Source organism: Pollachius pollachius (assembly GCF_949987615.1).
Source record: "Pollachius pollachius genome assembly, chromosome: 9".
Taxonomy (NCBI): domain Eukaryota; kingdom Metazoa; phylum Chordata; class Actinopteri; order Gadiformes; family Gadidae; genus Pollachius; species Pollachius pollachius.
Window position 1 is genome coordinate 19,752,287 of NC_136942.1, and position 15,946 is coordinate 19,768,232.

Consider the following 15,946-nt stretch of genomic DNA (forward strand, 5'->3'; position numbering starts at 1 on the left):
GTTCCGAGGGTACTTTGTGATCAACGGTGGACCATGCAGTAAGGATGATGCTGTAGATGGTTCAGAGCCCTGCTCTGGGTCACTCACACTGCAGCAGCTTGGTGTCTATGAGCAGCTCCATGGTAAGCAGCACCACCACCAGCACCACGCAGGCCACCAGGAAGCAGTTGAACCCCGGGGACAGCAGGCACACCTGCCACAGTGCCGCCCTGCGGCCGCAGCAGGGCTTCAGCCAGTTGGACCTGAGAAACACAACCACAGGGAGACCAGGGAGGGAGGGAGGGAGAACAGGGGGGGAGGGAGAGAACAGGGAGGGAGGGAGGGAGAACAGGGGGGGAGGGAGAACAGGGAGGGAGAACAGGGAGGGAGGGAGAACAGGGAGGGAGGGAGAACAGGGAGGGAGAACAGGGAGGGAGAACAGGGGGGGAGAACAGGGGGGTAGGGAGAGAGGGAGAGAGGGAGGGAGGACAGGGAGGGAGGGAGAACAGGGAGGGAGGGAGGGAGAACAGGGAGGGAGAACAGGGAGGGAGAACAGGGGGGGAGAACAGGGGGGTAGGGAGAGAGGGAGAGAGGGAGGGAGGACAGGGAGGGAGGGCGAGAGGGAGGGAGAACAGGGAGGGAGGGAGAGAGGGCGAGAGGGAGGGAGAACAGGGAGGGAGGGAGAGAGGGCGAGAGGGAGAGAGAACAGGGAGGGAGGGAGGGAGGGCGAGAGGGAGAGAAAACAGGGAGGGAGGGAGGGAGAGAGGGGGCGAGAGGGAGGGAGGGAGGGAGAGAGGGGGCGAGAGGGCGAGAGGGAGGGAGAACAGGCAGGGAGGGAGGGAGGGAGGGAGAGAGGGGGCGAGAGGGAGGGAGGGCTTTAGAATGGAGCAGGGAGAACCTAAGACATGATGTCCCATCGAAATCTGACCCTCGTCATGATTTCATATCTGGTAAATAGCTGTGTGTGTGTGTGAGTGAGTGAGCGTCTGTGGCATCGGGTTGGTCCAGGGTAGAAGAGCAGTATGGTGGAAGAGTATGGTTGCTTTACAAGGGTAAGTGTGGCAAGTACAACCTAATGGAATAGACCTGTAGTCAATTATATGGACAGGATAGGACTTATAAACCAGGGCTTATTTGTGTTTCGGGGTATAAATGATGGGCAATATATTATTTGTTTTTTGTTGCATGACAGAGCAGTATTCATGACTCCCAACGTTTGTTTCTGACCATGGGAACTACACCCATCTATATACCTGTCACATGGGTTCATTTACGCATGAATACATACAGTGGCTCAAGAGTCAGTCTTAGTCCACCTAGGGGACGTTTTGGTGCGTCCTTCTACCTCAATGAAGGAGAGGGTTACTTTGTTGCATCCAGGTGAAAAGGTTGAGGGAAAGGTGGGGTCAGAGGTTTAATAAATCAAATTATTGTTTAAATAGCCTTTGATTATCTGGAAAATACCACATAAAGCAGTGGAGCACGGGAAAGATAGAAGATGGAGGACGTTTATATGTTAAAATAAATACAAGAAACAATTTGAAGAAGAAGACCACAAGGTTAAAATAAATCTAAATAAATATAAAACATGCATTGATATATATTGTCTCAAGAAACGCTCTCCTAAGGCTATGTAGGTTAGAATGTATTGATCTCTTTTGTCTCCTTTTCAGCAAATTATATATATTCAGATATAGGATATGTGATGTACGGGTCAAAATACAGTGTGCAATGCTTGATTCAAGTTGATACTCACTGATCTCTCTTTAACGTTATAAGTTGATCCTTGATTGTATTAATGCCAGGAATGGTATTGTCTAACAGGGAAAAATGCCGGAAAAGCCTGTTTAAGCTGCACTTAAAGAACATAAGATGTGCAGTTTTAATGGGTAGGACAACGCTATTATTAGATACCAAAGTTAATAATCCCGAAAAAGGAAGTATTTAAGAACAAGCAAATTGTAATCAAATGAGGTTAATCTACCATGTAGGTCAAGATTATTGGGGAGATTTGAGCTTCATCTGAAATCCCGAAACAACCTCCATTGTTTAGAGGTTAGTTGCATAGCTGCCTGACCAGTCCCATTTCTGACTATGGTGCTCCACATACCAGCTGGCGGGTACTGGCACAAAGTATCATCCTCAGCTACAAAGATGAGTGCTACAAAGTATGAATCAAATTTCATGGTTAAGATTAAAATGAATACCCTTATTCATTTATATGGCAAATGATATGTTTTCTAATAGATTGCCTTCTTTTATAATTAGTGCAATAATATAAACTGATCAAAAGTCATGAAAACCACCATCTCACGATAGATTCCTCAACAACCCCAGCATTGCATTGTCTCAGGTCTGCAGTCTGTGATGTGTATGTCATACAGACCGTTTCCCCCTCCTGGACCTTCTGGCAGTAAGCTTATGACGGGTTCTCTCTCACTCGTCTTCCTCTCCTCCTCTTAGAGGGTGACTGCCTGACCCTGTTTGTGTGGTCGATTTTCTCCAAGACTCCCCCTAAATCTCCATCTGCCACTTTACACATGCTCTCCCTTCGCTGCAGTTGAAGAAAGTGATTGGCTGAGGCCGTGTGGTGATTTATGGTCAATAGATAATGACGTATCACCCCAGGAGGCACACGATGCGCCCCCCCTCCGGCTCCACTTGGTATTCAAAGCCACGAGTCGGACATTACCCCGGAGAGGAGGGGAGCGGGCGGCAGGACGGCACTGTCCTTGTGTCATTCTCCGGGCCGACGGATGGAGAACCGTGGTTCCGGTGTGGTTCAGTCAAACAAATGGAGGCTCTCCGTGGTCACCTGTCACCCACAGCGGGAACGCCGTGAGGAACGTCTGTCTGGGGACTAAAGGGGATTTATTCCCTCCTGCCTGCTCATTTTTCAGCTCAGGAAGCAAGAGACCCAGCGGTGGTGGTGGGTGTGCAGTGAAAGGAAGGAGCAATGGCTACTTTAAAAGTCATTAGGAAGAGATCCAAACCTGGAGACAGATAGTCGGGAGTTGAAGATGAGGCCAGGGAATAGGGAGAAAGATCGAGGGAAACGCATTCCCTGTTAAATTAAGCAATACTTGATACACGGTTGAATGCCAGGACACTGATGTGGCCATTCATGCGCTCGGTGCGGTTGCCAAGACATTTCCCTTTACTGTTCACCATCTCAAACACAGAATGCGCCATGCACACACTTTCCCCCCACACACACACACAGCTGGGAGCGGTGGTCGTGTGTACACATAAAAGTGTATGACCTAACCCATAATCCACAGTATCGGTTGTCTTTACAGTCCCCCCATGAGCCCGCCGGGTGCTAGATGTGATGGAGTGAGGTCATGGAGCGCGTCGATGACCTCATTTGGAGGACAATCCGGTGCTCATGATAGGGGAGCCGTAGGCCCGTCTCACCAGACACCACCAGGGTGGCGCTAGCGTGCTACAGGCGCTGCACGAGCGCTGCACGGTGAAACAAATATAAGAAGATTACTTCCCTTTCAGAAGTAAAATAATATATATTAGCCCGCCCTGTATGGGAGCGTAATTCATTCAGAACTCCACTCGAAGCCGCAGAGAAAAGGTATTAATTTAATAAAGCTGTAAAGTAAGACCCCGTCTAGGGTGAGAGTAAGTGGCGATGATGAATCACTGGGAGCAGGATGAAACTTCATTTGGGAGAAAACCACATTAAATGTTGAACGCTGAGGGTAAGTATTTATGAGGCGGAGGAGCAGCCCTACAAGGGCAAACCGCTGCACTCTCTGCAAGGGGTCACGGCGAGTTTGGATCAAACGGGTAATCCCAGAGAAGGGTCGCACACACATACACACACGGGGAATGGAGGAACGCACCCAAACTCACACACACACACATAGAAACGCACACACAGGTTCATGAAGAAGTCCAGCATTTTGCAAGCAGGTCGAGAGGAAGCGATCATGTTTGTGTGTTAGAAGATTAACACACAGCAGCTGCAGGCATAAATAAACGGCCGCTGAACCATAACGGACCCCTGAAACAAAAGGCGCGACAGCGTACTTGTGCACAACACCGGTGGTTGAAGTATCAGCCCCACACACACATGAATGCCTTTGGCTCATTACTTAAGGTCCTAGAATATGGACGTTTCCACTGTCTAATACATTCACTATGAAATCCCAAAACAGTCTTTTAATTGTATAAAAAAAATGCGCGCTTGATTGTACGAAACCTGAATGTATTTGTTTGCTTTATGCTGGCCTCTTGGCCGGTTCACCCTTGGGAAATAGTATACACTAATACTCAATGAAACTTTTACCTGGTTAAATAAAGGTTTAATTAAAATAATCAGCCCGACACTTGGGCTGTCCTGGCAGTGGCACAGAAATGCATCAGGTTGAAAGACAGCAGCTCAGAGCTGGCTCGGTCCACAAGAGCCTAACGGCCTGACTGAGGAGGAAGACAGCCTTTCCTCAGCGGTATCACGCCGTTGCCTCTAATTGAGACAAGATTCAGCATAATGTAAAGGTGTTAAGGTGGAGTCACAGGGGAGTTGGACTCATGTTTTGGCATTTAGAAAACTGCAGAGACAGCCACGGGTTGTAGGATCGAAGTGCTTGTCTGTTGACCATATTGAAACCATTTGAGGCCCACACCTGTCGCAGACACTGTAGTCGACACTATCCAAAACGAATAACGATGCATGCAGTTGAGTCACTGGGTCATTGGGGTGCTATCAAATATAGAGTACGGCATCTTGCTCAAGGATACCTACTGCATTGGGGATCACACGCACCCTAGCCACCGCACCATCCTCCACCGCACCATCCTCCACCCCACTATCCTCCACCATCCTCCACCCCACCATCCTCCACCCCACCATCCTCCACCCCACCATCCTCCACCCCACTATCCTCCACTATCCTCCACCATCCTCCACTATCTTCCACCATCCTCCACTATCCTCCACCATCCTCCACCATCCTCCACCATCCTCCACTATCCTCTACCATCCTCCACCATCCTCCACTATCCTCCACCATCCTCCACCCCACCATCCTCCACCATCCTCCACCATCCTCCACCATCCTCCACCATCCTCCACTATCCTCCACCATCCTCCACTATCCTCCACCATCCTCCACCATCCTCCACCCCACTATCCTCCACTATCCTCCACCATCCTCCACCATCCTCCACTATCCTCCACCATCCTCCACCATCCTCCACCATCCTCCACCCCACTATCCTCCACTATCCTCCACCATCCTCCACCATCCTCCACCCCACTATCCTCCACCATCCTCCACCATCCTCCACTATCCTCCACCATCCTCCACCATCCTCCACCCCACTATCCTCCACCATCCTCCACCATCCTCCACCCCACTATCCTCCACTATCCTCCACTATCCTCCACCATCCTCCACTATCCTCCACCATCCTCCACTATCCTCCACCATCCTCCACCATCCTCCACCATCCTCCACCCCACTATCCTCCACTATCCTCCACCATCCTCCACCATCCTCCACCATCCTCCACCATCCTCCACTATCCTCCACCATCCTCCACCATCCTCCACCCCACTATCCTCCACCATCCTCCACCATCCTCCACCATCCTCCACCATCCTCCACCATCCTCCACCCCACTATCCTCCACCATCCTCCACTATCCTCCACTATCCTCTACCATCCTCCACTATCCTCCACTATCCTCTACCATCCTCCACTATCCTCTACCATCCTCCACTATCCTCTACCATCCTCCACTATCCTCTACCATCCTCCACTGCACTATCCACATCCAGATGGTACAGCAGTTGAATAGACTGACATGGAGGGTCATTGCTTCGAAGTAACTGCTGGTCTTGAAAACAGCTGGACGTCAAGCTCCATGACAAACATAGGAAACACAAGATTCTCTTGTGCACAGGTATGTTAAGTCTTCTACAAAAAGGTTCTAGTTTAACTGAAGCTAAAAATGTTCCATCACTTTTCAATGGCTCCCTCACCTCTCCCTCGCTCTCTCACACACACACACACACACACACACACACACACACACACACACACACACACACACACACACCTCGCTGTCTCTGTGTCTCACACTGTCTATCGCTGTTGTGATTATCATGCCTTGTGATTTCTACATCATCAACTCCCAACCAATTGGCACCAATCTGCTGAAGTCAGCAGGACCAAGCAGAATGGAAAATGGACCACGGCAGTGCGCCGGCAGGCAGGCGAACAGCAGATGTTGGAAGGGCCCTCTTCATTTCATTTAACTCGTTTGAGCTCACACGCAACATCCTTCACTCGGACAGACATTTTCATATGATACATAATATATGCTTTTCGCCTGCCTGCGATTTTCTTTCTGAAGTAAAAAAGAAATGAAGAAAATGCCAACATTGCCACGAGCTAGAGATTCCCCCTTTTGCAATAACTGCTGGCTCAGCTGTCATATCATAATAGTAGCATAGAAACTTGTGATGAAAGAAATATGGCTTAGTCGTGCCGAATGTGTTCAGCGGCGCTCCACGTAATCTTATCACAGGTAATCAATTCTGCATTTCACAGCCTCCATACCCATTCAACATTCATCACTTGAAATGCTTTGCGGCGACATAGCGAGTCAAATGAATTGATAATTAATATCGGATGGCAACATGCAAAGATGCTCGTCCCCGCTCCTCTGTTGAACGCAGCCTGTGGTGTGTTCCGATATCAGAGGTTTGTGGAAGCATTTCAGCGCCGTGATGAAAATGCATTGGTTTGCATGGGTGCCATCAACGACCTGCTCTCCTCCCTCATCCCTCTCCTCTGCTCTACTCCCCTTGTGTTGTCGCGTTGGATACCACGCTACGTAAAGCCGGTCTGCCTGACATAGAGGGACTGAGAGGGGGTTAAGGCAGAGAAATGGGCGGCACTCACGAGGCAAATGGAGATGGATGTGACTTGATGTGCAGCACGGCAGACAAGCTGTTCCTGATAAATGGGTTTCCAACAGGACACTTGAGCCCTTTCGCACTCAGCCCGAAAAGCAATCTCACACTTTGCATGTCTGTGAATATTAACAAACCCTCAAACCTTGCACTCAAATATCATCTATTGTGCCGCACACAGTGCCAGCCCAGGCACACGATTTGATGGAGGGCACTGTTGCTCCTTGTGTTTGAAATAGAGTCACCGGAAGTGGGGTGGAAGGGAAATGCCCTCGCCCCCGTTTTGAGACACCCATGTTCATCCACGGGTACAGTTCTCGGGCTCTGGATTCGGCGAATCAGGAAATATTGCTGTGGCTAAAATGCAAACATATATTTAAACACCTGCAGTTTGATGGGTATTGTGGTCCAAATGATCCCTCCTGACATAAACATTACAACTGGAGCATTCTAATGGACACTTGGCTCAATGCCAGGATACTTTATAGTTACTGAAAGTAATGTCTAGACATTGCTGGGATAAGTAATTCAAGAAATTAATTTAAGCTTGGTGGGACTTCAGTTGAGTAATGGAGTCAATCTTGGCTTTCTCTTCCGTCCAATCCCCTTCGCCTCACTATAGAGCCCTGTGTGACCCTGGCCCCACACAGTCCTGCACTAAGGTCCAACATGGACAGATATGACAATCGTCAAAGAAAGACATCTTCTTCTCATCGGCAGCTGGTAGCTTTGTGAATGGACTTGTGGGGAGTGACCTCCCTACCATCACCACCACTCCTACCACCGCCACCTCTCTCCCTCAGTCTACCTTCTCTTCATCTCTCTTGCCCCTTCCTCCTCCTCCTCCAGTTACAGCAGTATGTTGACCTATACGATCCATCTGTCATTGCTGCGGTGTCTCACGCCCCTCTCTTTTTCAGAGTGAGAGGGGCGCAAGAGAGAGAGAGAGAGAGAGAGAGAGAGCGAGAGAGAGAGAGACGAGATCAGTGGCATATGGCTGCAGCTGCTGCCTCTCAGACTCCAGGCTGCTGTGGGGCTGATAGGCAGGCCGTGAGGAGGGGGCGAGGGGGGCCTTTTGGGCTGAGCAGATCAGGCTGGGGGAGAAAGAGAGAGAGGCCCCAGAGTCTGGAGGTCAGGCTATCGCAAAGGGGTTGGAACTGAGAAAGATGCAGATCTAAACCTACCGCATCGTTCCTTCATCTTTTGTAGGATCTGCTTGATTTCATTAGGGGTCCTCACATGCTGCATCCAACTGAACAATACATTTGTTTATTTAGTTGCTTATTTATCCTTTACCTCCTTGAGGGTGAAACTGAGGTCTGTTTGACGAGAGGTATTACTGTGGGGACGGAATGGGGTGTTATGGATCCAAGGTTACTCACATTTACGGTCTAACCAGCATTTTCTGCAAAAGGATTGGCAAAGCACAAAGTGTATTAATAATTCCATCCATCTTAGCAGAGAAATAGCTAGTACTGCCTGTGCCCCTTGTATAGTCCACAAGAACATCTACCTCCTACATAGCCGCCCACATCTGATGGTAGCAAGCGTGAATGTGAATCTGCCGCGCAAGACTGGATGCACATCTCAACCGTATACTACTCCCCCACGCCTGCACATCCGCATGGACCGACCCAACACCAGCTAGGCCCTGCATGGTCACATGTAATGCATATTTTGTGTGGACGGAGAAACACAGCAACAACCGCGCCTGTAATCAATAAGAAGATAAGGTGTGAATGCCATTGCAAATCGTGGGGGAGAACCGACGGCCTTGAGTTATACCTCCTTCATATAATGTTATTAAGTGTATAAAGTGTATAAAGAAACATCCTAAGAATGCTTTTTTAATAGGCTTGTTTAAAAATTTAAACTTTAAACTTGAAAATCAATAGAAAGATTACACACTCCAGTAGAGCTAGGTTCCACGACTCCTCATAATAGCCTCAACGTTTTTAACATAATACGCATCCGTTTGCAACAGATCTCCTAGGCTATGGGATTGACCACTACCTTGTGGAACGGATTATGCTTATGCTATTCTTCCAATCACCAAACAGACCTTTGTCATTCCTCTGATGCTGCACACATGAGTCACAAAGGCCGAAGAAACCTGTTGTGTTTTTTAAGAAAAAAATGCACTGTGGTGTGAGTGAAACTACAGATCAGCCAAAACGTGTTATGGAATGACTGTGGGTTATGAAAATCAGGAATTCCAATCTAGGAAGGCTCATTGAAGATGCTGATACCATGAAATATGCTTAGTAGATTTTTGGATTAGCAGATAAACTACACAACCACCTATGACTGGGACATTTAGGGCGCCTTGGCCTATGCAATAACATCCCTTTTCCCCAAAACACAGATATTCCAAGTATGGCTTCTTGACGTCATGATTGCTCAAGAGTGCCAAACAGGCACAGTGGGACAATTCCACTCCACATCCCAGAGTAGCAGAGAGTCATCTGGCCTCATTCTGATGCTCACTGCCCACAGTCATCATGACTGCACATCTTTGCCAGCACACACATGCACATATATATATATATATATATACACATACACACACACAAAATCCTGTGCACAGTGTTGGCAAAGGTTTGGTGTGTGCGAAAGAGTATAAACAGACAGAAAGGCCGAGAGATATAAACAGAAAGGCAGAGAGAGAGAGAGAGAGAGACAGAGAGAGCGATATATATATATATATATATAGAGAGAGAGGGAGAGAGAGAGAGAGAGAGAGAGAGAAAGAGAGAGAGAGAGAGAGAGAGAGAGAGAGAGAGACAGGAAGTAGGATGGCTCAAGTCGGGACCCATCTGTCCCCTGATCCCTACGGAGCCTTCGACCCCAACCGGTGCAGACCAGCTCCGGTCCAGGCGGACCGCGGTCGGTCTGCTCACCAGGGCTTGGATGGCGTAGCCTTGGTAACGATGGGCCCTCTGATAAAACTTATGCTATTTGTACACCCTCTCGGCATGGGTGCTGGCGGCGCTGCGCGCCAGAGGCTTCGTGAGTCACACTTCCTGAAAGGCGAGCGCCCACAGGGGGATGCTGAGATGGGGGCAGGACCTGGCCTAGGTCTACTACCAGGGCCCCGTGGTGTGGGGACACAGCGATCGGAAAATAACACGCGCCCCATGATGAAATGCCACTGTGGGCAGATTACAAGTATCACCAATAGTGCTCTGACATTTACAAAGACAACAGGCCACTAAATAACTGCCAGTAACCGCCAAAAGAGGAACGGAGCGACATGTCTTGACTCGTAGGAGTGTTCTGTGCCACATAAGTATTAGGTATGCGTCTCAGTTGATGTGCTTTCTATGGGCATACCAATAAAATGATGGCTAAATATGTTTTTATTCTCTGATCATAAAACAATGCATTCAATGAAATGCACAAGGCACAGCAACAGAGACATAAAGGGACAGGCAAATTATAGATTGTACTGATTATTCTATTATGCATACAGGTTATTCATCCAATAAAATGGGACTCGTCATCCTTCTTAGATGATTGTTTTAACTGATGCATAAAAAAATCAAGCTAAACATTGTTTTAATTTGAAACGGAACTATAACTAATTTACTTTTTATTATACTCATTACGTAAATTAAGTGTTATCAGTTTCTTCCAATGAGATGTAATTAACCACATTTCACATACAGGTAATAAAAGTTTGTGTGTGTGTGAATATGTGGCTACATGATTGCGTGTGTATGTGTTTGTAGGAGTTCTCACCCATCTCGGTTATCCTCTTCATCTGGGTTTGAGATGAGCTGGGACCCAGCCAGTGAGACGTCCAGGGCAGCCAGAGGCAGGTCTCTGTAGGTGAAGCTGACCAGCTGGATGGGGGCCCCAGCCTGGTTGTCCTCCTCCACCTGCTGGGAGATCACCTCCAGCTCTGAGGCCCCGGCCTGGGGAGCAGCCCTGGGGTGCACCGGGTACAAACAAGATCAATAATAAACATCGGAGCACTGTCTCAAGGCCATTTTGATTTACACTTCAATGAAACGCGTTTGCTTGTTTTTCAAACGGAAGTTTGTTTCTTTCAATGGAAATCTTTTGTCTCGATAAAGTCCCAGCAACTCAGACACCATGACAAAGAAGACAAACAAAAGTTTGCAGGCCGGATCAGTCAATGCACAGGCTCAGATGACTCCGGCACTTCAGAGGTGGGTGGCATCGATTACAAAACAAAGGGGAACCAAATCCACTGGGGCCGGTGAATCCAAGAGCCTCCATCCGAGACACATGTGAAGGTCAAACAGGGGAAGGAGGAGGGGCCAGGAAAAGATCAGTGAGCAGACCTTCAGTTTTGTAAAATGTTAATATAGTCAGGCCCTCAGAGGAAAATGCAGCCGCAGCTCTCCCCTTGAATGTAATGCATGTAAAGATGTTTTCATTCAACTGTGGGCAGCCATGCGTTTGCCACACACTTTGAAATCTCCACCACTATTTTCCTCTTCGCAGGCTGCCACTTGGACCATAAACCGTGGACCAAACAAACCTGCCTTTTCGATACACACAAATGATTGCACATTATTTGCCTCAGAAATCCATTAGAATAGTTTCACCCGTGCATCTCGCTGCTTTAAATGGGCACCTTGCGCATCTGACCGACCACAAGGACAATGATCGTCATCATGTCATGACGTACACAAACTCAGTTGAACCAAAACCCATCTCCAGACGACAGAAGACCAAGCCAGGAACCCCAGTATAGTGGCTGGTCGCCATCCTGGAAAAAGGCGAGGGATGGAGTATTCGCTGTCCAACACTGCTGTGTACCATGAGGCCGGCAAACACAGCGAAAAACACAGACAAATATCTAACTGGGGCGATGTAATCAGCAATTGCCACAAGGAAGCAGAAAGGTTAACATAGGGTATACACACACACACACACACACACACACACACACACACACACACACACACACATATACACCTTTTGCTACAATGTGGCAAATGTTAAAGTGTGAATGAAATCATTTCGCTCTAAATTCTCAAATATACGCAATCTTTAGCAACAATTAATAAATTGTCAAGGAATCCTATTTCGAGAAAAAGACCCTGTATCTGTCGCAGCCAGCACGGAAGAGGTACTTCCAACAGAAAATGACATCTGGAAAGAAAGATCTACCGGTGTGTCTTTAAACGGATTTGTGACGCTGCCTCAGCATGAATGCAGCGTGCAGTGTGAAGAGGGCAGCAGTATCATTGTAATTCTGAGTGCTTTCTGCCACAGCAATTTTTTTCCCTCCCTGGCCAGCTGTCGACAACAGTGCTCCACTGTCTCACCCAATAAGCCTGTATACAGACACTTGGCTGCTCCTCAGAGAATGGCGATACACCGGTGTGATGGCATCGCATACAGAGCGTGAGAGAAAGAGGCTCAAGGTGCCAGTTCACTCATGTGGCCTAGAGCATACAGCAGCCAGTATCCCTGAGTCAGGGGAGCGAGACACGATGGTACACTTGTAGAGCAGTCAGTTATTTTAAGCTAACGTCTGGTCTCCCTCAGGGTGACGCCTAGGGGGGATATACAATGTCATCAATAAAGGAAAAGAAAAAAAGAGACACATTGGCGAATATCCTTGGGAATTGTTCTCTGTGTGATTGAGAGAGGACACACATGCAACACTTATAGTGCGGATAATATATACACCATGTTCTGTACAAGGATATTTGACAAACGCCAATCGCATATTCTGTAAAGGTGTGCATGGTTTTACTCAGTATATTGGTAAAGACCAGCGCCCATGAGAAGCCTACAGTCAATTTAAATTGTGATAACTCCTAATGCTGAATGGAATGCATCATTCTGTCCTGTTCAGATTCGGTTGCTTTGTTTCAATGCTTGAAAAAAACTAACACTCCCTAACAAAGTCAAATGAAAATGTAGAAACAAACGTAATACGAGGAGAAAGCTGCATCTGATGTTCCCCCTGTTTCCTGTTTTCAGCTGGAGATTAGATCCTTAGGGCAGGAAAAAGGCAGACAAGATAAAGAGATCTAGACAGATGGGTGGAGAGACAGACAGGTGGGCAGACAGACAGGAAGGCAAAGCGACAGGCAGGCAGTCTGACAGATTGACAGATGGGCAGACAGAGCCATAGATATATAGATGGATGGATGGATGGATGGATGGATGGATGGACAGATAGATAGGCGGTCTAAAAGAGGAGACGTGAGAATAGCCCTCAGTGCAGTTGGCTCTCTCTTGAGCGAATGCTTCACATCTGTCATTGCGTCAAGGAGCCATCAGTGACCAACAGCTTGTAATTGATGCCCTTGTGCGTCTGTAAGCAAACACTAAAAAGCAATAACCTTTTCTTGTTTATCTGTTCATCAACGGGTTCTCCGCTAGCACACATGTGATTGGTCCATCAAGTGCCCGCATCTACCACAACAAAGAGCCCGGGCCAATCCGAGACCCAGATAGTAGACGGTGGGTCGAGGTTTCCATGCAGGGTCCGCAGCACCACTGCTGCTGCGCCTTTAACCAACAGACACAGCTGATTGAACCCATTCTGCATTCATCCCCTACTCCTCTCAACTCCACTCCATTCCACTCCCCCCCTGCCACCACCAACCATCCGCCCCCTCCCCCTCTCTCCCTCTCCCCCTCTCTCTCTCTCTGCTATGTCGTCAGAATGCAGGGCCTGTCTAGGGGACCACAAAGAGCGTAAGTATTAATAAGAAAAGATGACAAGCGAGGTTCCCTTCTGAATGTTAAAGGGGGTTTGGGAAGGTGGGGTGTACCTCACTGACAATGGGGTACACCCCATCCCCTTGGTTAATGCCATTCACCAAAGGGCCTCCAGACTTACATAGGTGTACGCCTCTCCTAATCTCATCCTCACACACACTGAGAGTGTCTTCCTGTGTGTGTGTGTGTGTGTGTGTGTGTGTGTGTGTGTGTGTGTGTGTGTGTGTGTGTGTGGTATAAAGATTTTGCATCCTTCCAGACCATAGCAACAGCAGCTGTGACTGTTGCGTGTTGTACTTACTGAGGGTTGCTCATGTTGATGAAGTCCTGATAAAGCGCTGAATAGGATGGTCTCCACACAATGAGCACAGATTGCTTGTAACCACAGGAGGGCCTTGGCTCCTACCTTTCCTAAGAGCAAAGAAAAAAGCAGAAAAAGGGAAATTCCACCAGCAGGAAAGGGAAGCCAGGTGTGTTTTTAAACAGAACTGGATAGAACAGGATAAACATCACACTTCTTGCATAGCAAGTACAGCAGGATGCTAGCTCTTTGTGCCGTGAGATAGAGCGTCATTGAGCAGAGAGCCCTTTCAATGTGAACCCTGTCCAGCTGCTGAGCAAGGATCTGACATTCAGGACCAGGCACCCAGCCCCACATACACCACAGATTCACGTAACCACATAGTTATATATATAATATTGTAACCGTATATAATATCATTACAATCAATAACACTACTGGGAGCCATTTCTCAAGGTAGGTAACATTGATTTAAAAAGCATTGCACTGAGTAGTGAGCGAGGGCAAGGAGAAAGCCTGCGAGCGATGCCTCAGAGCACAGGAGATGAAATACCACTCAACGTGAATCAATCCACGTCCTTTAAGTTAAAGAGTTATGGTGTGTATTTGCGCCTAGTCCAAAATCCTGGACTTTTTGTGTGAACTCTGAAAGTTCACCAACTCACACACATAAAGGTAGAATGATGAGGTAGAAAGAAGGAGGTAGCCTACTTTTAGAAAAAATGCTCTTAGCACACATGATTTAAAAAGCCAGTGTTTTTCTGTAATCACCGTATATGTCAACGTGAAGACGAGTTGGAGTTACGCATTGGGGTATTAGCATAATTAAGGTCTCCGTCTTGCAGTTCAGTGTCTTCCATCACATGAGAAAAATGATACTGTCAAAATTATAGTTGACCGTCTTCAACAGCCAAAGAGCAGCTACTTAAAACGTAGTGCCGTGCATTTCCATTACCCTGTTTAAACGCCGTGTAACGTCGTTTGGAAATACAGTGGCAGCAATTGTCACTAAAGATAGTGGATCTTGAATCAGAAAGCAGGACCAAGAAAAACGACGTTATACCTTTGTACCCATTATTTTAAAATTAAACGAAGCGTATATCCTACCTTGTCAGCTCTACATGGTGGTGTGGTCGTGACTCCTTTGCCCTCGCAGTGATGATGGTCAGGTCTCCCCGGCCGAGGACCACTGTGCACACGGCTAGCTCTCTCTGTCTCTGGCGTGTAGGCTGCGACGCTGCTGCTCCGTAAACACAGAAGGAGACGGCTATCGCAGGCTAAGAGCACCATACTTTATGGTGTGAGATTAGCTATCATTGAATTATATGGATTGCGATGCCGCTTCAAAAGCTCGATGGCGTAACGCTCAACGTGCGCGTGCTGACAGGGCATCCCCCACATCGCACGAGGGACTCCATGTGCACAATAATAATAATAATAATAATGATGAAAATAATTTAGGCTCAGGTCCAGGAGCTGTCCAGCTGCTGAAGACAGAATGCCATTCCCCACAGATGTGGAGCGAATGGAAGCCGTTGATGTTAAATTCCCAGGCTAGAAGGCGGTCATTAATGCTGTGTTTCAGTTGTAAGGCGCACGAGCCCGCAAACGGTTTTTTTTATCGCATCCTAGAAACGTCGACGTAAAACCTCTCGCGCTTCACTTCACCCACTGAGCTTCAGCTCCTCGCGATAACAACAAGAGGATTCACTCAGGGAAAATAAACCGTTGAACAACGAGCACACGATGCAGTCAATAAAATATGCTATTTTATATTTTACCCATATTATTTATTTAATTTATTAAATATATTGTATTTATCTGGTATATCATATTCGAAGTCTTGATTTGCTGACATTTGCAATAATATGTCTCCAAACAGTTCCAGCATTATTGCTTCCACTGATAATTAACATTTTACTTAGTAAAACTGTGTTTCCCGTGTGTGAAAAGAAGAAAAAAACGATATCCATCCTGCATGATGTGTTGTCAGACATTATTTCACACAAATATCA

At 47.5% G+C, this 15,946-nt stretch overlaps 1 protein-coding gene across 1 annotated transcript in view; it reads right to left on the reverse strand.

Moving 5' to 3' along the window:
• Positions 1 to 15,113, reverse strand: part of tmem266 (transmembrane protein 266) — a 22,442-nt gene extending 7,329 nt beyond the window's left edge. Inside the window, exons 1-4 of the mRNA XM_079743443.1 lie at positions 15,039 to 15,113; positions 13,932 to 14,041; positions 10,658 to 10,846; positions 88 to 242 (exon numbers count right to left, since the gene is read on the reverse strand). Of these exons, the coding sequence (XP_079599569.1) occupies positions 88 to 242; positions 10,658 to 10,846; positions 13,932 to 13,945 (358 nt within the window). The 5' untranslated portion in view covers positions 13,946 to 14,041; positions 15,039 to 15,113. The remainder of the gene's footprint in view (positions 1 to 87; positions 243 to 10,657; positions 10,847 to 13,931; positions 14,042 to 15,038) is intronic.
• Between the last annotated feature and the right edge of the window lie 833 nt (positions 15,114 to 15,946).